The 26873-nt window shown below is 32.6% G+C and overlaps 1 protein-coding gene across 1 annotated transcript; it reads left to right on the top strand.

Moving 5' to 3' along the window:
* The first annotated feature begins 1487 nt into the window (after positions 1-1487).
* On the top strand, positions 1488-26778 carry LOC149413989 (uncharacterized). Its single transcript, XM_089643960.1, has 7 exons — positions 1488-1565; positions 4906-5108; positions 5896-6042; positions 6140-6591; positions 14607-14663; positions 15161-15296; positions 26711-26778. The coding sequence occupies exons 2-7, from the start codon at positions 5027-5029 to the stop codon at positions 26776-26778; spliced, it is 942 nt and encodes a 313-aa protein (XP_089500086.1). The 5' UTR covers positions 1488-1565; positions 4906-5026.
* Positions 26779-26873: the final 95 nt, after the last annotated feature.

The following is a 26873-nucleotide window of genomic DNA, read 5'->3' on the forward strand; positions in this document are numbered from 1 at the left end:
GACCACAGACACAAGATATTATAGACGCGAAATTCATGACAATATTACACTATGACGTGCCATAGACAAAAATATTTAATATAAAAGGTGGCATAGACAGAAAGAGATAATGTAAAAGGCTCTACACATTGAGATCATAACATGAGAAAATGAAAGAGTTTAGGCTTGACTGAATTTAAATATAAAACAGGACAATCACAACATTCACCAATCCCAGATTACTAGAAATAGGGATTTTTTTCAGTGCAGAAATTCTGGGACTAATTACCATAACATGAACTCATCAACTAAGCGTGCTAAGTTTAGCCCAAAACGAGTTTTAATATTTTTTCGAAAATTCGGTTTTCCTGGAAATCTTACTCTGGTATACCCAAAAGCCACGAGCCAACACTGCTCCTCATTGCCCAGAATACTAATGAAGGGTAATAATGTGAATTTTTCTGTGGACATCTTCAATTTATCATAATACATACAAAAGATTGGTATTATAATTTATCATTGAAGAAGAGTATGATTTAAAATCTATTTAGTCATACAATTTATGCACTCATTTTAAAAAGACTTTCTGAATTTTCATTAATATTAATATTAAAATCGCCAGCAACGAAACAGGTTTTATCTTGTAGTGTTAATAAAATATTTTTCATTTGGTTAATAAATAATAAAATATTGGATTCGTGTGTTCTGTAAATGGCAATTATATGATTAATATATTTATCAAGTTTTATTTCAATTAGAATGCAGTTAGTAATAAATATCGGGTGTTCTAAAATAGTGACAATACTGAATTTAGTATGAATGAACACTGCAATTCCGCTATTGTTATTAATGTTTATTGTTGTCGGGATGAAATTACAGTTTGGTACGTGATAGGCGGGAGATTCATCATTTGTGAATGTCTCTGTTAACAACTGTATAACTTGCAACAATGTTTTTGTGTACACATTACTTGTTCTGTAATCACTCTATTGTATCACTCTATTGTAAATCCATTTTATGGCGTAAATAAATAAATAAATAAATAATGCCATAAAGAGAACGGGTCGCTTCTATCGGCCGAAGACTGATTTGCCGGCCTCTGGGTTATTCCTCCCTAAAACATGTGACTCCTAAAGACCCAGGTTATTACGCACATTATTTTTCTCAAAAAGCAGTTCACACAGCAATTCCAGAAGGGACATTAGCCCCAAGAGAAAACTTTCCAGTGCGGAGTTAATGTAAAATATCAATATGATTTCTCTGATGCTCGTGGGTTTTTAATTGTCGCTCGCCTAGTGTTGGGTGGGAAACGATATTAAAATGAACACGAATATGAGTTAAAGTTAGTATAGTCAGTAGGTACTTGTGAATTGGGGTATATTTGAATCGATGCGCGAACATTTGTTGCTCTAGACTCTAGTACCTACCGTATTGCGAATGTAGTAAACTGGCCATCTATTTTAACAAACATCTATGGCCTAGCTGTCAAATGAACAAAACGCTTTTATGCAGCCCGGTGTGTTGTAAATACTAAATGTGCAATTCCAAGTGATTATTGAAAAGCTACCTGTGAGCAAGAAGATAATGTGAGTACCATTTATCTTCAAATATAACAGAATTATACCGAGAGTTTTTTCAGTATATTATTAAGTTATGTCATCGATCTTTTTTATATCGTGTTATTCGTTATTCGTGTTAAAATTAATTGAGGTTATGTTAAATATGATTTAAGATTTTCACGGCCATAAGTATTTTTGTTATTTGTTTTTGGGGTGTTATGCCGTAATGCGCTAACTCCTTCTTAAGCCAACGTTTTGGTCAGCATTGCAGTGTCCATCATCAGGGCAGATGTGTTATTTTTGAGGTTATGTTCTTCTTTACGCAATGTGCCCCGAGGACCATTCCATTTGGTTGAGCGATCGTATCAATCTGGTTGAGTTGAACGTAAAGTTGAAGTGACTATCAAGTAGAACGGTTGTACCACCAGAGTATCTAAATGCTATACAACCCCCAACCGTTCGGTCGTCCCAATTTGGATCGTATGTATCGTGATTGAGCGGTTGGATAACTTTTCTCAGTCGGCCTAGGGAGCCGTCGTGCGTTATTGTTTGTAAGCGTACATTTAAAGAATAAAACCAAGTAAAACTAATGAACTTGAAGTTTGACGGATTTTTTGACATAATATGTATAAAGATTTAACTTACTTTGGGTATACCACAAGCAAGATGTACTCTGATAGAGATTCCAGGAACGAAGTTCTTCTTAACTTTTAGGAACAGTTCAAATTTTTTTTAAAGGATGCAACGAATGAAATCTAAAAACGCAAATTTGTATTCTTTTGGTACCATGTGATTGAATTTAATTCGATCCAAGAGCAGTTTTTGTGTAGAAGTTTGTTTTTTTTTCCTTTCGTTTTAATAGTAAAAAAAAACTACTGGAACGATCGCAATATTTCGTTTTTTTTATAAAATGGAAGGCATGCTGTGTGTTTTCTTCAGAGAAGCAACTGATGAAAAGGATATCCATAACTTAACATTGACTAACCTAACCGAGCCTAACTTAACATTACCCAAAAAAATCTTCCACATTTGGGTTCTTTAATACTTAATTTACATTTTTTTATATTAACTCCACACAGGAGGCCCTGAAGAAAATAATTTCCCTCAGGGCCTATGTCATCTTTGGGGATACTGTGTGGAGGGTCTTTTTGTGGAGAGGAAGGAGTGAACATGGATCTTGAAGACTCCCAAGTTGTAGGAGGGAGGAAACACAGAGGCCGGCAGTTCGTTCCACAGCCGAGCTGTTGAACTTAAGAACGAATTGTAGAAGCGACCCGTTATCATGTGACAAATATCAACCGTGTACAAATGTTGGGCGCGCGTTTGGCGTGTATCCCGACTACGCACCGGTGCCGAAGGGATCAATGACGCTAGTTCCTCAGAGCATCTTCCATTGTAATACCGATAGAACAAGGACAGCATACCTACCTGACGCCTATGCTCTAAAGATTGCAGTCCGTTTGTTAAGATTGGGGAATCTATCAAACGGACCGCCCGTTTCTGCATAGAGTCAAGGGTTTTTTTCAGGTATTTAGGGGCTCCGGACCAGAGATGGCTGCTAAATTCGACAGTAGGGCGCACTTGCGAATTGTACAGGGTCAGCAGTTGTGTACTATTAAAGTATCTGCGGGCCCTGTACAGTACGCCCAGCTTCTGAGAGGCCAACTTTACTCTGGCTTCGATGGAGCCCACGTACCTGAGATGGTCACTTATAGTTACACCAAGCATATCAATGGAAGGCCTGTTCGGAAGATTGCTTCCGTTGAAGGAGACTAGATTATCATTTGGATCGCTTTTAGACGTAATCATTTTGTTTTTATTAAGTACCTAGTTTAACCATAACTTTATAAATACCACTTTCGTTTTTTATACTTAATGCCTACCCGGTTTCGCTACAACTGTAGTTTCATCAGGGCTGTAAAATAATATTTTGAATTTTAAAATCTACAATCTACCAGTAACATGTGTTATCAGTATATTAAGCTTATATTGGTTACATGGAATTGTGCTGAGTTCCAGTGGGAGAGGTTGTAGGAGTAGGTAGGGGGTTGGGAAGATAGTGAAACATATTATAAGAAGATAGTAAACATATTCACAAATGTTTTTTACATGCTAATTACCTAGCATATGCAGATGATAAAAAATATACTTAGTTATTAAATCAATCAACGACTGCATTAAACTTCAAAAGGACCTCAATCGTCTCTTTGTCTATTGCGAATTAAACAAACTTGTTATTAACATCGCAAAATGCAATAAATTAACATTTACACGTAATAAAGATAAAATATCCTTTGTATACACACTAAACGGCACACACATCAATGAAGTAAAATATATCAGGGACCTTGGGGTAACACTGGATGTTAAATTAAACTTTATCCAATACACCGATGACATCATTAACAAAGCCAATAAAATGCTGGGATTTATAATTCGCATAGCAAAACCCTTCCACAACATAAACACTCTATATTCCCTTTACACCTCATATATTCGCCCGCACCTGGAACACTGTACACCGATCTGGACTCCTTTGTACCAAGCCCGTATCGAAAGAATAGAAAGAATTTAAAAAAAAAATTTTAAACACATAAATTATAAATTAAACTTGCACTTCTCAAATTATACGAAATCCATTAAATTTCATAATTTTAACTCCCTCCAAACACGTTGTCAAATTTTTGATCAAATCTTATTATTTAAAATCCTAATCACCAGACCCCGACTCACCAGAACTTATCAATTTAATAAATCTTCATATTCCGTCTACATCAACCCGACAATCTGATTTATTTTATCTACCCTCTTGTAGAACAAACATTCGAAAAAAATCCCCAATTCCTCGCATATGTGCACGATATTATACAAAATTTTACAGCATTGACATTTTTGGTAATAACCTAAAGAAATATCGATATGAAGTAATGCGTACTATCGATTATTAATATGAGAGTATGGAATGTATCGGCAGCATCTCCTATCTTCTTCCTATTTTCCTCTTCCTCTCCCCTTCCTTTAACACCAAATTAATTTTAAGATACTAAAACTTCATTTCTAATGCACTTTTACATAAGAAACTTCTGTGGCTTGACTTAACTTGTATATTTATATATTGTATATTATATAAAAGCTGTTTGTTTCTTACAAAATAAATAAATAAATAGTGGTCTTTGTCAATATGGAACAACCTAAGTATTGGGTTTCTATTAACGTTGATTTGACTGTTGATGGCTTGTCCATAAATGTTTCTCAAATTGGTATTTAAATGTAGGATTCTTCGAATACGCGATCAGTGGGTGATATATTTCAAGCTTTCCTATTATAAGGGCCTTGTTGGGTTTATTAATTATTTTTTTTGTTACAGTTATACTTTATTGTAAGCTGAAACCAATAACCACCAGATAACAGCAGTGTCATGGACCTTCCCAACCCAGAGAATTTCCATCAAGACGGAACCAGGATACCAGGAAGAAGGCGCAGGTGAAATGCCGTATATGGATATAGACATCCACCTTCCGGATGTAAAGAAGGAATGTTTGCAGTATGCTTGGAGTGTTCAGCCAACTAGTAAGTTGCATTAAGTATATTATCACAAAGGAGTTTCAGACGACGCAATCAGTACTTTTGATTTTACCTTTGTAATATTGCTTTGCTGGAAACTGTCGAACTAAGAAAACGTTTAACTTATAATGCCCGCACACAGTGCCTAGTTCCTCAAGCGATTGCCTCACCATATTTTTCCATGAATATAAACTATCTCTTCTAAACGTTCTCCATTGCAAGAGTTATTTGAGATTATAAGATATTTGTAACGTTTATTATTAAATTAAATTTATATCATGACGTATGACGGGGATTTCGGAATTCATTATTCGATTGACATAAAGAAACTTGACCTTCTTAAGAATATAACACAATCGCTGAAAACGTTCTTACAGGGGTTATCTCGAGTAATGTTTTTAAGTGAAAATAATAACAAACTTTCTTATCTTATTTTCAATTCCTCGGTGATTTCTCGATATTATCTTAAATTTTATCAGTAATGGTATCGTCATTTTATTTAGAAAGTATTTGAATTTGTTTTTCACTTTCTCGGAAAGGGTCTTTTAAAGTATAAAGTTCTTGTAAAAATAAATATGTATATTGTTGTTTAAAAAAAAGTTTTCCTTACCTCTAATCACTAGGTGATTAAATTATTTAATATAAAAATAGAGTAATGTTTTTTTGTCTCAATAAAATATATTGTATTCATATAATTGCATCTTATTAATGGAAATTTGTACCCGCAAATCGAAGGCAGATTTTCATTCAACAGATCTTTACATATCATTGTGATGATGTTTTGTTATTCCAGGTAGCATTAATGTGGAGACTGTTCCGATCCAGGCAGGACACCGAGAAGAAGACGAAGGTGGGATTCCTTATACGGAAATAGACATAGACCTGCTGGATGTTAAAAAGGAATGCTTTGAGCACTCTGAAAGTATTACCCAGGCAGCAGGTAAAATCCGTTTAATTTGTCTGAATCCAAATTAATATATTTTTGTTTTCATTTATAATAATACAAACTTATTGGGCTTTATTCACGATTTTTTCAGACTTGACATTGGCCCTGAAGACGCATTCTGGAGAAAAATCTAATTCATGTTCTCACAAGGAAACTTTAAACCGCCACATGCTTTCCCGTACTGGAGAAAAACCTTATTCATGTTCCTTCTGCAACTATTCTTCTTCTCTAAAGGGAAATTTAAAATGTCACTTGCTTACCCACACTGGAGAAAAACCTTATTCATGTTCGTTATGCAGCTATTCATGTTATAATAAGGGAATATTAAAACGTCACATGTTTACCCATACTGGAGAAAAACCATATTCATGTTCCTTATGCAGTTATTCAAGTTCTATAAAGGGAACTTTAAATCGTCACATGCTTACCCATACTGGAGAAAAACCACATTCATGTTCCTACTGCAGCTATTCATGTTCTGAAAAGGGAAATTTAAATCGTCACATGCTTACCCATACTGGAGAAAAACCACATTCATGTTCCTTGTGCAGTTATTCATGTTCTAAAAAGGGAAATTTAAATCGTCACATGCTTACCCATACTGGAGAAAAACCACATTCATGTTCCTTCTGCAGCTATTTATGTTCTGAAAAGGGAAATTTAAATCGTCACATGCTTATCCATACTTGAGAAAAACCTTATTCGTGTTCCTTCTGCAGCTATTTAAGTTCTGATAAGGGAACATTTAACCGTCACATGCTTACCCATACAAGAGAAAAACCTTACTCATGTTCTTTCTGCAGCTATTCATGTTTTATTAAGCGAAATTTTAAACTTCACATTCTTACCCATACTGAAAAAAAAACTTATAAATGTGCATTCTGTACCTATTCCTCCGCTCTTAAGGGGCATTTTATTCGTCATATGCGTACCCATACTGGAAATAAACCTATTAAGTAATAAGATAAAACCCATAGCATTTTCTTTGCCAGCATAAATCTAAGAATATAAATAATATTTGTCGCATTAATTTCTACCATTGTAAAATTAATAATAACAATAGCATACAATAACTTGTACGTACATTCATTGTGCATCTAAGAATTGTGGCTGTTAATCATGGAAACCCATTTTTCTACCCAACCTTAGAATTTTCTATGAATTATGTATTTAAACAACTTATAATAATCTGATTTGACTTTAGTGTGTGTCTACGTTGATTTAAAAAATTAACTTGTTGTCCAACAAGTATTTGTGAATTGTATCGATATCCACTTTGTTATAGAAAATATATGTTGAGAAAAAATAGTGTTACATTTTTGTGTTTGAATTGTATGTTTTTGACGAGTATGACTATCAGTTAAAAAGCTGTGATTATGTTTTCTTTTATTATTTTAATACTTACATTTTTTTCGAAGATCATTAAATTTGATACTTTAAACTCTTCAAAAACAATACATCAAAAATTGGGTGTATTGTTAATCTCTTGACTTTTTATAATAACACTTTGCACAATTTCATCAGGGAGTAGATTTATTTTGTATGCAGCTCCCCAGCTGACTCTACAGCGTATTGGAGATTTGATTGTACTATAGCGTGGTAGATTGACGTTAGATGTTCCAATAAGAGATGTGTCAAACTTTCAAAAATAAATCAACTAATTTTGTAATTTTTTTTGGTAAGGTTGATTCGATCTTCCCACTTTAGGTTTTTGTCTATAATTATTCCTAAGTATTTAATTTTATTGGAAGTTTTCAATGAGTAACAGTTTAATGTGTGGTTTGTTTTGTTATGTTCTTTAACCCACCCGCGTCTATAATGTAGCGATGGTCTATATTGCTCTTGAAATCTTCCATATCTCAGTAAATACATTTAAAAATAAATCAGTATTTTTTGTATTCCTAAAACACATATTTATAAAGCCATTAATTTTTTTTTAAATTGTAGCGATTCTCGGTAAAATAATAAAAAAAATTGTTTTCATACATCAACCCAGTTCGACAATAAATGCAACAGATAATTTAAAATTTCTTTGGTATAGACAGAGAAAACACCTGGAGAAGAGCCGCCTTTCATGTTTTCTATTATATGTTGTATTTCGGAGTCAGTAGTTTTTTAAAAAACGGATAGTGTATTTTGGTTTTGTGTATTACAGGTTGCGGGCTTAGGCAAGTGTAGAGGATTAGAGACTTTTTCAGTGAGGTTATTTCCTACTTTAGAGAAATAATAATTAAAAATGTTTGCTGTTTGTTTAGGGTCTCTGGATACATCTATAATATTATATTAGTGTTTAATTTATTTAAAAGTATTATTTTTTTCTTGTTTTCGATTGCTTAATTGACCGTTTTTCAAATATCTTTCAGATTGTTTTCGGAAGTAGAAATAATTTTTAAAAAGAAGTCGTTCTTACTTTTTTTAATGAAACTTGTTAATTTAGTACTTAGAAAGTTCTTGGCTTTTTCATCATATAAATATTTTTTATATAATTTTTCTTTTTATCTAATTGATTTTATAAGACCGCAAGTGATGATCCAAGGTTGTAGACGTCTGAATTTGGAATTTGTGTGTAATGATAGCTCTGTTGTTAAGTTTTTTTAATTTATCATATTTGAACATTTTTAAACATTGTTGAAATTTCATATTGTATAGGAAGTACTTTAATTTTTCATCTAATATCGAAAAACTGTTTTTTTTTTGGTAATTGGGACATTTCTTTCCGTTTTCATTTCATTATTATAAAAATATAAATAATTATGGTGGTCATTAATATTTGTTTGCCAAACCATTGTTTTAATTTTATAAAAGTTTTTTAATTTTACATTTTCCCAAAGATGATCTAAGCAGGAAAATTTTGGCCCGTAAATTTCTCTAGTATTTTTGTTTGTAATTCCTACTAACATCATTAAAAGCGGAATATGTTGTTTATGGGCATTTTTGACAAACTTTTATATTACATTTATATGTTTTCACTGAGCAGCGTCCTCGATCGTGACTTCCAGAAGCCTCCAGTCAGGTTGTAAGGCTGATCGGCTTGTTGGCTTCCTTCGTTATCACGCCAAGGATTGGCTTGCCGTTTTGAGAGAGATTGAGGTGTTGAGAGGTTCTCTTTCTAAGTAAAACACTTGTGCTTTGGCTTGATATGGTTGCTACTTAGTTTATTCAAGGAATAATTCATAAACAAGAGGGTAGACTTAAAACTCAGAAAGAGAAGCGAGAGTTGATTGATAATGAACATAGACTGAATGATAATGTAGAATTGAATCCTAATTTGGAATCACCAACCTATTTATAAACAAAACAATATTTGACGTTACCACAGACACAAGATATTATAGACGCGAAATTCATGACAATATTACACTATGACGTGCCATAGACCAAAATATTTAATATAAAAGGTGGCATAGACAGAAAAAGATAATATAAAAGGCTCTACACAACGAGATTATAACATGAGAAAGTGAAAAAGCTTAGGCTTGACTGAATTTAAATATAAATCAGGACAATCACAAGATACGACACGCAACATTCACCAATCCCAGATTACTAGAAATCGGGATTTTTTTCAGTTCAGAAATTCTGGGACTAATTACGATAACATGAACTCATCAACTAAGCGTGTTAAGTTTAGCCCAAAACGAGTTTTAATATTTTTTCGAAAATTCGGTTTTCCTTAAAATCTACATACAATACTATAAATAGCACTCTGGTATACCCAAAAGCCACGAGCCAACACTGCTCCTCATTGCCCAGAATACTAATGAAGCGTAATAATGTGAATTTTTCAGTAGACATCTTCAATTTATCATATACATACAAAAGATTGGTATTATAATTTATCATTGAAGACGAGTAGGATTTAAAATCTATTAGTCATACAATTTGTGCACTCATTTTAAAAAGACTTTCTGAATTTTCATTAACATTAATATTAAAATCGCCAGCAACGAAACAGGTTTTATCTTGTAGTGTTAATAAAATATTTTTCATTTGGTTAATAAATAATAAATATTGGATTCGTGTGTTCTGTAAATGGCAATTATATGATTAATATATTTATCGAGTTTTATTTCAATTAGAATGCAGTTTGTAAGAAATATCGGGTGTTCTAAAATAGTGACAATACTGAATTTAGTATGAATGAACACTGCAATTCCGCTATTGTTATTAATGTTTATTGTTGTCGTGATGAAATTACAGTTTGGTAGGTGATAGGCGGGAGATTCATCATTTGTGAATGTCTCTGTTAACACTATGCAGTTCGGCGGAATTTTCAAATTATTGATTTTAATAATGAACTCATCGAAATTGCTGGATATACATAAAATATTTTGGTGAATTATAATAAACCGTTGAAATTTTGGGGAAAAAATCATGACAAGTATTAGTGCTTGTAAATTCGTATATCCGAATTTCGAAAATATTTTCTAATTGTTTTGATATGAAATCATAAATTTAAAATTAGTTTGGTTTATGGTTTGTTTTTGGGTAATATCAGTTTATTCCGAATTGTTATCGATTTTCTGTTTAGCAATGTTTGACATGAAATTTCTTAACTTAATTTCTAAGGACGGGTTGTTTCATAGAATTTGAACAATTATTCAAATTTCAACGTTAATTTGCGAGTTCTGTGAAAGATATTTTCTAGTTCTGTTATTTTTTTTTATTATATTTATTATATAAGTACATTTTTGTTTATTTGTTACAATATTTGATCAAATATTTCAAGACCCCTCTTCCATAGAAGCATTAGCTTGTGGCTGGAAAAGGAGTGTACATTGTTTTATTACAATAAGTGGTCGGTGGTGGCCGAGTTGACATCTCGCTTGGGTCCCACTCAGGCGTAGCGTGTTCAAGTCCTCCATCACAACACAAGCAACATTTTCAGCTTTCTGTGGTGGTAATAGGAGATTTTCAAATATTGTCGGGTTATTCGTAACCCGGGAATGTTTGTCTTTCTTTTAAAAGTAAAAAAAAAATAAATAATAATAAGTAAGTAATTAAAAATAAAAAGATTTTAAACTTATTTGGAGTGAGTTATTCTTAAGATTAATTCAATTGGAAAAAAAAATTTTTTGTAAGTTTGTCTTTAAAATATTTTTTCACAGTGTTTATTATTTGGATGTTATCATTAATGTTTATAATTTCTTCAGGTAGTCGATTGAAAAAAATTCTTGCCCGGTAAGTGTAATAATTTTGTGCAAAGGAAGTGTTTAATTTTGGGCATGGAAAAATATATTATTTCAGTTCTGTCAAGCAACTAGCCTATAATGATATAATATCAGAACTTGAATAGGACTTTCACAGAACTCGCAAATTAACGTTGAAATTTGATGAATTGTTCAAATTTTCCGAAACAACCGGTCCTAACTGTTTGGTAGGTGATCTGTTGGGTAATTTAGTTTTTTCTTTAGATTTGAAACCCACTAGTTAGCACATTTGGGGGGGCGGTCCAGATTTTAAATCCCTGGTATTGGTGGTCTTCGGCGCAGTGCATACATTTTGGATTCTTTATTTTATTAAGGCATTTATGTGCAATATTTCAATTATTGTGTTTCGTGCTTATATATTATTGCTTTCCTGTTTCTGTAATATTTATATTAAAATACAAATTATATTAATAATTTCCAAAAAACTTTTGTTTCTGTAATAACTATATTAATTTACATTATATATTAATAATTTTAAAAAAACTTTAAAAGCATTAAAATTTATAATTTATGCAATACAACCAAAGTAAGAATCGTGGCTCCCTTTTTATAAAACCAAAGAAATTAGCTTTTCTGATATTATTTTCTGATTCTGTATTCATATTATTTTTTGAATAACTTCATGACTAAATCCTCAAATTGAAATATTTAATGATTTAAAACAATATTAGCGACTCAAAAGAATATTTAAACCAGAAAAAGCTTCAGTCGCAGACTTCGTAAACATTCAAAATGTGTTTTGTGATTATAAATTTATTTGTTTCTGTTTCTGTTATCTTACTGAAATAAAATAAGCAATACTTCACAATATGTTTCAAAGTTTTTTCATTTTTCTGATAAACAGAGAAATGTTAACATTCAATGCTCTCGTAGAAAAGCACAATCATTGTTTAAAAATGTTATTCCTTTTAAAGTAAAGGAATTCAAATTTCAAGTAATTTTGAGCTATTTTTACGACGGCCTCGGGACGACAGATTTACAAGTTACAAAGCGCCGTCCTGAGAAAATGAGCCGTAAGGAAAGATATCTTGATTTCTCCCTAGGTGCCTACCTGGGCAAGATCATATTGTCTATGGCCGCGCTTTTTTTTATTGTCACCTCTACTTTGCTGAGTGGTTTGTTTATGACTCAAATCTTGTAATGACGTCATCCATAGACAAAATTTCCCCCTACTAAAGGCCGAAGTAATCAATCTAGTGATTGGTTTATTTATGGCTGCGGCCTACCTGTCAAATGAACAAGACGCTTTACAGCTTGATGTGTTGTAAATATCAAATGTGCAATTCCTTGTGATCATTGAACAGCTAACTGTGAGTAAGAAGATAATGTGAGTACCCATTTTCTTTAAATATTACTGGATTATTCCGAGAGTTTTGTCATCGATCGTTTTCGATATTTTGTGTTCAAATTAATTGAGGTTATGTGCGTCTTCACGCATTGTGCTTACATACCATTTAGTTTGGCTAAGCGGTTGTATCAATCTGGTTGAGTTTAACCTAAAGTTGAACCATGTGGAGATGCGTTGTATGTGATATGTGTCGTGGCTATTAAGGAGAACGGTTAGAACATCCAATCACACAATCGTTCAACCAAGTTGGATCATCTGTTTCGTGGTTGAATCAACCTTTCTCAGTCGGCCTAGGGAGCCGTCGTACATAATTGTTTGTAAGAGTACATTTAACTGATAAAATAAATAAAATGTCAGGCATGACTAAAGGACGTGATGTTTTGACGGATTTTTTGACATTACATGTTTAATGATTTGACTAGCATTGTGTATTCTACAAGCAAGAAGTTCTTTGATAGAGATTTTTGGAACAGTTCAATGTATTTAAAAGGATGTAGCGAATGAAACCGCAAAAATATATATTTTTTTATTATTTGAGTAGCATCATTGGTATTTATGTGCCGATGTTCGTATTTTTTCCTTTTATACTAATTATTAACGAAGCTTCAAGAGCACACAATTTTTTTTTTTTTTAATGTAGCGGGAGTCATGTTGTATATGTTCTCCAGAGTAAAAAACTGACGAAATGGACTTATAATCTAAGCTATAACTACAAACTACCAGTAACATGTCTTTCCAATATTTTAAGCTTATATGGGATGCATGGAATTGTGCTGAGTTCCAGTGGCAGAGGTTGTAGGAGTAGTTAGGGGGTTGGGAAGATAGTGGTCTTTGTCAATAGGGAACTACCTAAGTATTGGGTTTCTATTTAAGTGGATTTGATTGTTTATGACTTGGCCATTAATTTTTCGCACTAAAGTTTTTAAATGTAAGATTCTTCGAATACGTGATCAGTGGGTTCAAGCTCCCTTATTATAAGGGTCGTTGTGGACTCGCTTACAAATTGATATTAATCAACCAATTACCATCACCTAACAGCAGTGCCATGGACCTCCCCAACCCAGAGAATTTTTCCATCAAGACGGAACCAGGATACCAGGAAGCAGGCGCAGGTGAAATGCCGTATATGGATATAGACATCCACCTTCCGGATGTAAAGAAGGAATGTTTGCAGTATGCTGAGAGTGTTCAGCCAACTAGTAAGTTGCATTAAGTGTATTATCACCAAAGAGTTTCAGACGACGCAGTCAGGACAGCTGCTTTTTTACTTCATCACCTCTTGTCGTCCATCAGTACTTTTGATTTTATCTTTGTAATATTGCTTTGCTGGTAACCGGCGATCTAAGAAAATGTGAACTTACAATGCCCGCAAAGAATTCCTTGTTCCTCAAGCTGATGCCTCGCCATATTTTACCATAAATAAAATAAAATAAAGTATCTCTTCTAAACGTTTTCTGTTCCTAAGAAAAAAAGAATAATTTGAGACAATAAGATATTTGTAACGTGTATTTTTAAATTAAACTTGTATCCTGACTTATGACGTGGATTTCGGAATTCATTATTCGATTGGTATTAAGAAACTAGACCTTCTCAAGAATAGAACACAATCGCTGAAAAAAGCGGCCATCTGGTGCTATTTTAAAAAGTGAAAAAAAAAATCTCTTCTTATTTCCCTTTCCTTCGTTATTTCTCAATAGATCTTTAATGCGATATGTAATAGTACCGTCATTTTATTTTGAATCGTATTTGTTTTTCTCCAGCATTTTCGCGGAAAGGGTGTTTCAAAGCATAAAGTTCTTGTAAAAACTAATATGTTTATTGTTGTTTAAAAAAAAGGTTTCCTTACATGTGATGACTCGGTAATGGCATTATTAATTTTGTTTAAATGACAAATAATCTAGATTATTTTTTTATCATGTATTTAATGGAAATTTGTACCCGCAAATTGCAGGCCGTCATTCAGCATTTAAATATCATTTTGTGATGTTTTGTTATTCCAGGTAGCATTAATGTGGAGACTGTTCCGATCCAGGCAGGACACAGAGAAGAAGACGAAGGTGGGATTCCTTATACGGAAATAGACATAGACCTGCTGGATGTTAAAAGGGAATGCTTAGAGCATTCTGAAAGTATTAACCAGACTACAGGTAAAATCGGTTTGATTTGTCTGAACCCGTCTTAATATTTTTTGTTTTCATTTTGTAAATACAAACTTATTGGGCTTTATCCACGATCTTTTTCAGACTTGACATTGGCCCTGAAGACGCATCCTGGAGAAAAATCTAATTCATGTTCTCACAAGGAAACTTTAAACCGCCACATGCTTTCCCCTACTGGAGAAAAACCTTATTCATGTTCCTTCTGCAACTATTCTTCTTCTCTAAAAGGAAATTTAAAATGTCACTTGTTTACCCACACCGGAGAAAAACCATATTCATGTTCGTTATGCAGCTATTCATGTTATATAAAGGGAAGATTAAAACGTCACATGCTTACCCATACTGCAGAAAAACCATATTCATGTTCCTTATGCAGTTATTCATGTTCTGAAAAGGGAACATTAAACCGTCACATGCTTACCCATACAAGAGAAAAACCACATTCATGTTCCTTGTGCAGTTATTCATGTTCTGGAAAGAGAAATTTAAATCGTCACATGCTTACCCATACTGGAGAAAAACCACATTCATGTTCCTACTGCAGCTATTCATGTTCTGAAAAGGGAAATTTAAATCGTCACATGCTTACCCATACCGGAGAAAAACCACATTCATGTTCCTACTGCAGCTATTCATGTTCTGAAAAGGGAACATTAAACCGTCACATGCTTACCCATACAAGAGAAAAACCACATTCATGTTCCTTGTGCAGTTATTCATGTTCTGAAAAGAGAAATTTAAATCGTCACATGCTTACCCATACTGGAGAAAAACCACATTCATGTTCCTTGTGCAGCTATTCATGTTCTAAAAAGGGAAATTTAAATCGTCACATGCTTACCCATACTGGAGAAAAACCACATTCATGTTCCTTGTGCAGCTATTCATGTTCTAAAAAGGGAAATTTAAATCGTCACATGCTTACCCATACTGGAGAAAAACCACATTCATGTTCCTTCTGCAGCTATTCATGTTCTGAAAAGGGAACATTAAACCGTCACATGCTTACCCATACAAGAGAAAAACCTTACTCATGTTCCTTCTGCAGCTATTCATGTTCTGTTAAGAGAAATTTAAAACATCACATTCTTACCCATACTGACAAAAAAAACTTATAAATGTGCATTCTGTACCTATCCCTCCGCTCTCAAGGGGCCTTTAATTCGTCATATGCGTACCCATATCGGAAATAAACCTTTTTAGCGATAAGATAAAACCCATAGCAATTTCGTTGCGAGCATAATTCTAAGAATATAAATAATATTTGTTACAATAATTTCTACCATCGTAAAATTAATAATAACAATAGCATACAGCAACTTGTATGTACATTCATTGTACATCTAAGAATTGTGGCTGTTAATTATGGAAACCTATTTTTGTACCCAACCTTAGAAGTTACTATGAATTATGTATTTCAACAAGTTATAATAATCTGATTTGACTTTCGTGTGTGTCTACGTTGATTTAAAAAATTAACTTGTTGTCCAACAAGTATTTGTGAATGGTATCGATATACACTTTGTTATATTAAATATATGTTGAGAAAAAGTGGTGTTACATTTTTGTGTTTGAATTTTATGTTTTTGACGAGTATGACTATCAGTTAAAAAGCTGTGATTATGTTTTCTTTTATTATTTTAATACACGGGCATGTGCCTAGTGTGGTGGCCAAAAATTTACCCGTTTACTGTAATGTATAAACTTTACTGAATAAAGAACATAAAAAAAATAAAAAAAACTTACATTTTTTTCGAAGATCATTAAATTCGAAACTTTAAACTCTTCATTAACAATACATCAAAAATTGGGTGTATTGTTAATCTCTTGACTTTTTAAAATAACACTTTGCACAATTTCATCAGGAAGCAGATTTATTTTGTATGCAGCTCCCCAGCTGACTCTACAGCGTATTGGAGATTTGATTGTACTATAGCTTGGCAGATTGACGTTAGATGGTCCAATAAGAGATGTTTCATAAATAAATCAACTAATTTTTTTTTTTATGGAAAGGTTGATTCGATCTTCCCACTTTAGGTTTGTGTCTAAAATTATTCCTAAGTATTTAATTTGATTGGAAGTTTTCGATGAGTAACAGTTTATTGTGCGGTTAGTTTTGTTATGTTCTTTAACCCGCCTGCGTTTATAATGTAACTATGGCCTATATTGCTCTTGAAATCTTCCATATCTCCGTAAATACATTTAAAAATAAATCAGTATTTTTTGTATTCCTAAAACACATATTTTTAAAGCCATTAATTTTTTTTTAAATTGTAGCGATTCTCGGTAAAATAATAAAAAAATATGTTTTCATACATCAACCCAGTTCGACAATAAATGCAACAGATAATTTAAAATTTCTTTGGTATAGACAGAGAAAACACCTGGAGAAGAGCCGCCTTTTATGTTTTCTATTATATGTTGTATTTCGGAGTCAGTAGTTTTTTAAAAAACGGATAGTGTATTTTGGTTTTGTGTATTACAGGTTGCGGGCTTAGGCAAGTGTAGAGGCTTAGAGACTTTTTCAGCGAGGTTATTTCCTACTTTAGAGAAATAATAATTAAAAATGTTTGCTGTTTGTTTAGGGTCTCTGGATACATCTATAATATTATATTAGTGTTTAATTTATTTAATAGTATTATTTTTTTCTTGTTTTCGATTGCATAATCTACCGTTTTTCAAATATCTTTCAGATTGTTTTCGGAAATAGAAATAATTTTTATAAAGAAGTCGTTCTTACTTTTTTTAATGAAACTTGTTAATTTAGTTCTATATTTTCTTAGAAAGTTCTTGGCTTTTTCATCATATGAATATTTTTTATGTAATTTTTCTTTTTATCTAATTGATTTTATAAAACCGCAAGTGATGATCCAAGGTTGTAGACGTCTGAATTTGGAATTTGTGTGTAATGATACCTCTGTTGTTAAGTTTTTTATTAAACATATTTGAACATTTTTCAACATTGTTGGAATGTTATATTGTATAGGAAGTTTCTACTTTAATTTTTCATCTAATATCGAAAAACTGTTTTTTTTTTTGGTAATTGGAACATTTCTTTCCGTTTTCATTTCATTATTATAAAAATATAAATAATTATGGTGGTCATTAATATTTGTTTGCCAAACCATTGTTTTAATTTTATAAAAAAATTGTAATTTTACATTTTTCCAAAGACGATATAAGCAGGAAAAATTTTGCCCGTAAATTTCTCTAGTATTTTTGTTTGTAACTCCTACTAACATCATTAAAAGCGGAATATGTTGTTTATGGGCATTTTTGACTAACTTTTATATTTCATTTATATGTTTTCACTGAGCAGCGTCCTCGATCGTGACTTCCAGAAGCCTCCAGTCAGGTTGTAAGGCTGATCGGTTTGTTGGCTTCCTTCGTTATCTCGCCAAGGATTGGCTTGCCGTTTTGAGAGAGATTGAGGTGTAGAGAGGTTCTCTTTCTAAGTAAAACACTTGTGCTTTGGCTTGATATGGTTGCTACTTAGTTTATTCAAGGAATAATTCACAAACAAGAGGGTAGACTTAAAACTCAGAAAGAGAAGCGAGAGTTGATTGATAATCAACGTAGACTGAATGATAATGTAGAATTGAATCCTAATTTGGAATCACCACCCTATTTTTAAACAAAACAATATTTGACGTGACCACAAACACAAGATTTTATAGACGCGAAATTCATTAGAATATTACACTATGACGTGCCATAGACAAAAATATTTAAATAAAAGGTGGCATAGACAGAAAAAGATAATGTTAAAGGCTCTACACGTCGAGATTATAACATGAGAAAGTGAAAGAGTTTAGGCTTGACTGAATTTATATATAAAACAGGACAATCACAACATACGACACGCAACATTCACCAATCCCAGATTACTAGAAATCGGGATTTTTTTCAGTGCATAAATTCTAGGACTAATTACCATAACATGAACTCATCAACTAAGCGTGCTAAGTTTAGCCCAAAACGAGTGTTAATATTTTATCGAAAATTCGGTTTTCCTGAAAATCTACATACAATACTATAAATAGCACTCTGGTATACCCAAATGCCACGAGCCAACACTGCTCCTCATTGCCCAGAATACTAATGAAGGGTAATAATGTGAATTTTTCAGTGGACATCATCAATTTATCATATACATACAAAAGATTGGTAGTATAATTTATCTTTGAAGAAGAGTATGATTTAAAATCTATTTAGTCATACAATTTATGTACTCATTTTAAAAAGACTTTCTGAATTTTCATTAATATGGATATTAAATTTGCCAGGAACCAAACAGGTTTTATCTTGTAGTGTTAATAAAATATTTTTCATTTGGTTTATAAATAATAAAATATTGGATTCGTGTGTTCTGTAAATGGCAATTATATGATAAATATATTTATCGAGTTTTATTTCAATTTGAATGCAGTTAGTAAGAAATATCGGGTGTTCTAAAATAATGACAATACTGAATTTAGTATGAATGAACACTGATAATTCCGCTATCGTTATTAATGTTTATTGTTGTCGGGATGAAATTACAGTTTGGTAGGTGATAGGCGGGAGATTCATCATTTGTGAATGTCTCTGTTAACACTATGCAGTTCGGCGGAATTTTCAAATTATTGATTTTAATAATGAACTCATCGAAATTGCTGGATATACATCGAATATTTTGATAAATTATTAATAAACCGTTGAAACATTGGGGAAAAATTCATGACAAGTATTAGTGCTTGTACATTCGTATATCCGAATTTCGAAAATATTTTCTAATTGTTTTGATATGAAATCATAAATTTAAAATTAGTTTGGTTTATGGTTTGTTTTTGGGTAATATCAGTTTATTCCGAATTGTTATCGATTTTCTGTTTAGCAATGTTTGACATGAAATTTCTAAACTTAATTTCTAACTGTTTGGTAGGTGATCTGTTGGGTAATTTTGATTTTTCTTTAGATTGGAAACCCACTAGTTGGCACATTTGGGGGGCGGTCGAGATTTTACATCCCTGGTATTGGTGGTCTTCGGCGCAATGCATACATTTTGGATTCTTTATTTTATTAGGGCATTTATGTGCAATATTTCCATAATTGTGTTTCGTGCTTATATATTATTGCTTTCCTGTTTCTGTAATATTTATATTAAAATACAAATTATATTAATAATTTTCCAAGGAACTTTTGTTTCTGTAATAACTATATTAATTTACATTATATATTAATCATTAAAAAAAACTTAAAACCATTAAAATTTATATTTTATGCAATACAACCAAAGTAAGAATCGTGGCTCCCTTCTTATAAGACCAAAGAAATTCGCTTTTCTAATATTATTTTCTGATTCTGTATTCAAATTATTTTTTAATAACTTCATGACTAAATCCTCAAATTGAAATATTTAATCATTTAAAACAATATTAGAGACTCAAATGAATATTTAAACCAAAAAAGCATCAGTGGCAGGCTTCATAAACATTTAAAATGAGTTTTGTGATTATAAATTTATTTGTTTTTTTTTCTGTTATCTTACTGAAATAAGATAAGCAATACGTCACAACATGTATCAAAGTTTTTCATTTTTCTGATAAACAGAGTAATGTTAACATTCAATGCTGTCGTAGAAAAGCACAATCATTGTTTAAAAATGTTTTTCCTTTTAAAGTAAAGGAATTCAAATTTCAAGTAATTTTGAGCTATTTTTACGACGGCCGCGGGACGACAGATTTTCAAGTTACAAAGCGCCGTCCTGAGAAAATGTGCCGTAAGGAAAGATACCTTGATTTTTACCTGGTAGTGATGGGAATGATCGAAATATTTATATAATCGATTTTTTTTAACCTAAACATCAAAACAATCGAATGATCCATTCGAATGAATCACTCGGAGTGCGGGAGCAATAGCTACGGACAGGGGTAAAAAAATTTCCGTCGGGGGGGGGGGGAGTAGGGTTCGAAAATAGAAACTCGAATATCAAGACTATTCCTATCGTAAAAAAAATTGTTTGCATATTCCGGTTGTAATTTATTTTCATTAGTATGGCAATATTTTTGGTAAGCAGGTACTAGCGAAATTTCAATCACTAATTTTCATTCCTGGCAATGATTCCCTTGTTGTCTGCTAGCAACATTAGTATTATTCCTGTTAGCCACGAATTTCAAATATGTATGCATATGCAATTAACATTTTTATAAATAATTAATAAGATTCGAATATCTACATACGTACAATTAAAATAAATTACTATACAAGTTTTTTAAGTACAAAGAAAAATATTTTTATGTACATTATTATTGTGCTGTAATTTTCATTTGCTGTACTTTGATATCTGTTTTATACAATATTGTAAGCTCCTGCTGAATAGCTACTTAGTGTAGCCAGTAGGTACAAATTCCCATTAATAATATTTATAATGTACCTCTTAATAATAAGACAATAATTACATGCCGTTTTGTTAAAAATAACCTCTAAATCTCATGTACGTTGTAGGAGCCTACTAGAACCCAAAACAAACCATTCATTCATTTGTAATTTGTATGCAATTCAAAAATTATTATTAAGTAAATAAATTTATTTTACTACAGAAAGCGTTTCATTTTAATTACTAACTAAGAGACACCGATGTTAATTTCATTCATGTTAATTTCAAATAAATTAAATATATTTGTTCGTAGCATAGGTAGCAGATATATTATGTTTATATGAACGAACACATGTCACTTGATGAGTTTAATATATACTGAATATTGTATACTGCCCGAAGAAGCTACGGTTGTAGTGAAACCCGATCAGCATTAAATATAAAAATGGTGTTTGCTAAGTTATTGGTTTATTTTATTTTAAATATACACTACCCGAATGTCCCGAATAGGTGATACATTACCTAAAAATAACATAGGTAGGTATTAAACCTTCAATTGTGAAAAACTATCACCATGAAAATCTTTTACACATAAAATTTTACCTACTGGAAACGTAAATCGTCACCTAAAAGTATTACTTCATAATTTAAAATTCACACACGAGGTTGATTATAACATCAACATGGTTCAGTAGGCAGCCAACAATGTATTTATAAAATATTTCGTTTGTGTCAAGCAATCTGAGATATTTTGACATCTCGAAATATAACCTCTCGAATGTGAGAATCGATTTTGCGTTTTCGAACGAATTCTGACAGTTTGAAAACGATTGTCTCGGACTGAACATTCGAATGATTTCTGACATTTCAGAGCGATTGTCTCGATTCCACTTTCGATGACATTTGAAAACGATTATTTCGGACCGTGCATTCTAATTAATTCTGACCAATCACAACGCTTGGCTGGCATCGATTATTTCTGACCAATCACAGCGACGACTTTCGATGACGTTTCAAAACGATTGTCTCGGAGTTGCATTCGAATTAATTCTGACAATGAATCGAGATATTTCGAATGGTAAAAAAGATCGAGTAAACCATCGAATTTCATCGATTCCGCCCATCGCTAGTAGGTACTGGAGTAGTTGTTTTTATGGTGATCTTGGCCAAACATAGTTGACATTTTTTTAATAAACAAATACAGCAAATGACCAATGTAACATACTTTGTCTTTAGGTTACGCCCCTCCCTCTCCCCAAACCGATAAAAATCTGCCTCTTTCCGCAGCTACTGCTCCCGCTGAACTCCGAGCTATTCAATCGATTTATCACTCAATTATTTTTATGTTTCGAACAAAATATTTCAATCGTGTAAATGTTTCGATCCTACCCATAGCTACTGTAAATAATATGACAATAATTAGGTTCGCAATAAAACAACGTGCTTGGCTAGGCTGACAAAAAACAGAAGAAGTTTATTACATACCATAGACCCTCTTCGCCTTGTCTTAGGAGCCATGAAATCTTCCCCAATCAACGCAATGCAAGTAGAATGCTGCGAACCTCCTTTACATATAAGAACTCGATGCCTAGCAGAAAAATATATTTCCAAACTACGCTCAATAACATCCCATCCCTTGGTTCAAAAAATTCAATGCTTAAAGTATGGGGTTAATTCAAATCTCTTCTTGAAAAATCATTCTCCTCCCTTTCTTTATGATTGCTACAATTCTCACCTGGGTTTATCTTCACACGCCTATCTCAATGAATCTCTTTCCTTATACTTATGTCCCTATGAAATCTTTACTTTCTATCCCAAGGTCAATAAGTTACAGGACATATAACCATAATCTTGTAGTCTCTACTCGTATGTTTTGATTTTTTAATTTTTCCGTAATTTTTTTTTTAATTTTAAAAATTGAGAAAATGAAATAGTTTTGTATTTGCATAAATTGGTGAAGTATTGAATCGATAAGCATAGGGTGTCGGGTTTTGATGATTTCTTGCCATCTCTCTTTGGGGTCGTCATCGCCGACGTTTTTATCCATGTTTTCTTCCTGTTCTGATATGTGTAAGTTTTGTTATTAACCACTTAGTCTTATCTCGGGAAAAGGAATGCGTGGGGAGAGGATGGGAAGGAACAGGGGTAACTATAGAAATGAAATCTCTTTCAAATTTCGCTGGCTCTTCCACTTGCTAAACAATAAACGGTGATTGGCAATCAGAACACAATCATCGTCCCCAGCGTGTCCAGGCTACACTACCATATCCCTTGGGTAAAGCATATCTTAATTCCTACCTAGCTTTTGTTCTGAAATGGTTAACTAAAATGTACATCTGATAATTATAATCCGATTTTAATTTCTACCTACCATTGCCCCTATTTTGTACCTCGCACGCACGAAAGGAAATTAACTTTTAAGATGAATCCAGATAACTCCGAAATCAATACTACAAGCCAACCTAATGAGGATTACTCCATAAAAAAACATAACTGTACGAATTCCAATGAATGTAATGAGTGCCCCAGTAGGTATAGAGCGCACTCCATAGATGTAATGAGTGCCCCAGTAGGTATAGAGCGCACTCCACAGATGTAATGAGTGCCCCAGTAGGTATAGAGCGCACTCCACAGATGAAGTACCTCGGCCTCACTATTGACCCACACCTCAAATGGAATCTACATACTCAGACCATTGCAAGTAAAATAAGGAAAACAATACAATTCTTCAGATCCATAAGGAACTTCCTTAACTTAAAAATTCTAAAAACGATATATTTTGCAATAACCCAATCTATCATTGAGTATGGTATCATTGCATGGGGAGGGGGTACTGCATCAGCTCTAGATCCTGTTGAAAAGGCGCAGAAATCAATTATTTTCAAACTTCCTCAAACTGCAAGCAGTAACTTAATTTTCTACAAAATGAAAGTTTTTTATGTTCGACAGATCTATGTAAAAAATATTCTCATGCATCTCTTTAAAAACAAACACGTACTTTAGGAAAAAAAAAATATTTATGATTTACGCGTAATTCGAACAAAGAAATTTGCAAACTCTTCCACCTTTGGTGAACCTAGCTTTAGATACTTTGCCACAAAAATATTCAACATGTTCCCAGAAAATATTAAACGAATCGAAGTGAAAAAGTGTTTTAAAAATATATTAAAATTTGGATTTATTCAAATGATCGAGCATATACTGGTGCCCTCGCAAAAAACGCCTTGTCACTGACAGTTATTGTAGTATGTATGGTGATAAAACTTGCTGTATTTGTATTATGCATATGCAAACACTAATGTAACCTAACCAAACGCCAGGTCATTGATAGTTATTATAGTATGTATTGTGCTCAAACTCGCTGTATTTGTATTGCGTATATGGTAATAAAAATGTAACCTAAAATAATGTATTGCTTTATATGTACCTATATTAAACATTTATAAGTAAAACATAGACAAAATGCGAGAAATAATTAACTACAACACAGGTTCGCCTAGTGAGGTAGGTTTTGCACAACTTAAAATGTAGTATATTATGCCAAATCTTTATGACACTCATACAAACTTACTTTTTCTTCTATTAGAAACTGTTCTATTATTGTAACATTAATTTTTCAACAATGTCATTGTTACTAACTTACATATAGGTATTTTACTTACTAATGATATACCTAGGTATTATATATTCTCTAATTTTTTTTAACGAATTAAAATAAATTAAAAAATTCATCTTCACCAAAGGATAATTTATAAAGTCACTTATTTACCCATACTGGAGAAAAACCTTATTCGTGTTCCTTGTGCAGCTATTCATATTCTGTCAAGATAAATTTTAAACATCACATCCCATACTGGAAAAAAAACACATTTGTGTTGCTATTCATGTTCTGATAATAGAAAAATTAAAACGTCACATGCTCATCCTTTTACCCATACTGGAGAAAAATTTTATTCTTGTTCCTTCTGCAGCATTTCGTCTTCTCAAAAGGGATATTTAAAATGGCACATGCTGACACATACCAGAGAAAAACCATTTTCATGTTCTTGTGCAGCTATTCATCCTCTCGAAAGGATACTTTAAAAATTCACATTCTTACCCATACTGGAGAAAAACCATATTAATAATCCTTTTGAAGCTATTCTTGTTCTCAAAGGAAAATTTAAAAGTCACATGCTTACACATCTGAAGAAAAAACTTATTCATGTTCATTTTGTAGCTATTCCTCTGCACTTAAGGGACATTTAAACCGTCATATGCGTAACCATACTGGAAAATACCTTACTAGCTATAAGATAAAACCCTCAGCGATTTCTAAGAATAGAAATAATATTTGTCATAAATTTCTACGATCGTGAAATTGATAATAACAGTAGCAAACAATGAATTAAGGTACATTCATTGTAAATCTAAGAATTTTGCCTCTTATCTATGTAAGCCGATTTTTTGTGCCCAACCTTAAAATTTACTATGACATATGTATTCGACTAATAATAATAAAAATCTGTTTTGACTTTCGTGTTTGTCTACGTTGATTTTAAAAAAATTGTTGCTGTCAAACAAGTATTTGTGAATTGTATCGATTTGCACTTTGTTATTTTGTGAAAAATTTACTACTTTTATCTATTTAAGTTTGAACGCAACGCTCGTTATAACCTACGTGTTCGTAATAATAATATTTGGATGATTTGTATAGCGCCGTTTTTTTGCAAAATTACCTCAGGGGTGCTGTACAAATATATAATACATTTCTACAATGATCTATGTTATAACAACTATATATGGAGATAATATACAGTACCATACTTACCTGGTAGGTGACTTGAGAATAACACTTCAATAAAAACAAATCACTTTAATACGGCCGTGAAAATCTCAAATCATACCTCTAGACCAATTATTTATTAATATTAATATTAAAGAAATTAACTGTTAAGATGAATCCAGATAACTCCGAAAAAACCAATAAATTTAATAAGTTGACGCATCGTTAATTTTTATTATTTCGTATACTTATCTTTTAATATATTCCTTATGCTGAGTTTTTTTTATACTTCAACAGCTGAAGGACCTCTCCAGTCTTCTCTAAGTCATGTTATGATACCTACTCCAAACTTAAAGTGATCGTAAACCTTTTTCTCCAATTAAAATTCTGTTTCAACGCTTTCTTGTGACGTACGTACCAACGCTTGTGGTACAAAAGATTGTGAATCCCTCAAAATTTCAAATTAATCAACCTTGAATTTTTAATGGCTGTAGGAAGTACGTTCACCCGAAAATTCTAATATTAATAAAAATAGTAATATTTTAACATCAACGTCATATAAATCACTAAGTATCTCCACCCCTTTTCTGGCATCTTATTTGTACCGTCACCGTTAACCACGCCTTCTCCCGTTCCCGTTTAGCTATTGGTCAAACGCACCCTCTGGCTCCTTCTGCTTCCATCATCTACCTTCCGAGTTGGAAATCCTTTACCTTATGGGGTCTTGGTAGTGGATCACGTCGGGCTGCCGGATCACGTCGGGGTCACCACTATGGGGACTTGGTAGTGAGACAATAAAATATGATGTTTTTGTTGTTGCAGCATTTATTGTGAGTCAGTATAACACATCAGTTGAGTTGCGCAGTTGGGAGATGGCTCTGGATCGATGATGATGATGACACCAGGCGTAGTCGGCGATGACTGCGGTAGAATGGTCGAGATGCGGGTCAGTGGGTCGACACCGCGTTGATGGAGATCGAACTCG

Source organism: Hesperophylax consimilis, chromosome 20 (assembly GCF_061612785.1).
Source record: "Hesperophylax consimilis isolate HC1 chromosome 20, BYU_Hcon_1.0, whole genome shotgun sequence".
Lineage (NCBI taxonomy): Eukaryota > Metazoa > Arthropoda > Insecta > Trichoptera > Limnephilidae > Hesperophylax > Hesperophylax consimilis.

Coding starts and splice junctions, on each gene's coding strand:
- LOC149413989 (XM_089643960.1), top strand. CDS start 5,027: ATGCCGTATATGGATATAGACATCCACCTTCCGGATGTAAAGAAGGAA. Junction 5,109..5,895: donor TTGGAGTGTTCAGCCAACTA/GTAAGTTGCATT, acceptor TTGTTATTCCAG/GTAGCATTAATGTGGAGACT. Junction 14,664..15,160: donor ACACAGAGAAGAAGACGAAG/GTGGGATTCCTT, acceptor TGTTCTGAAAAG/GGAACATTAAACCGTCACAT.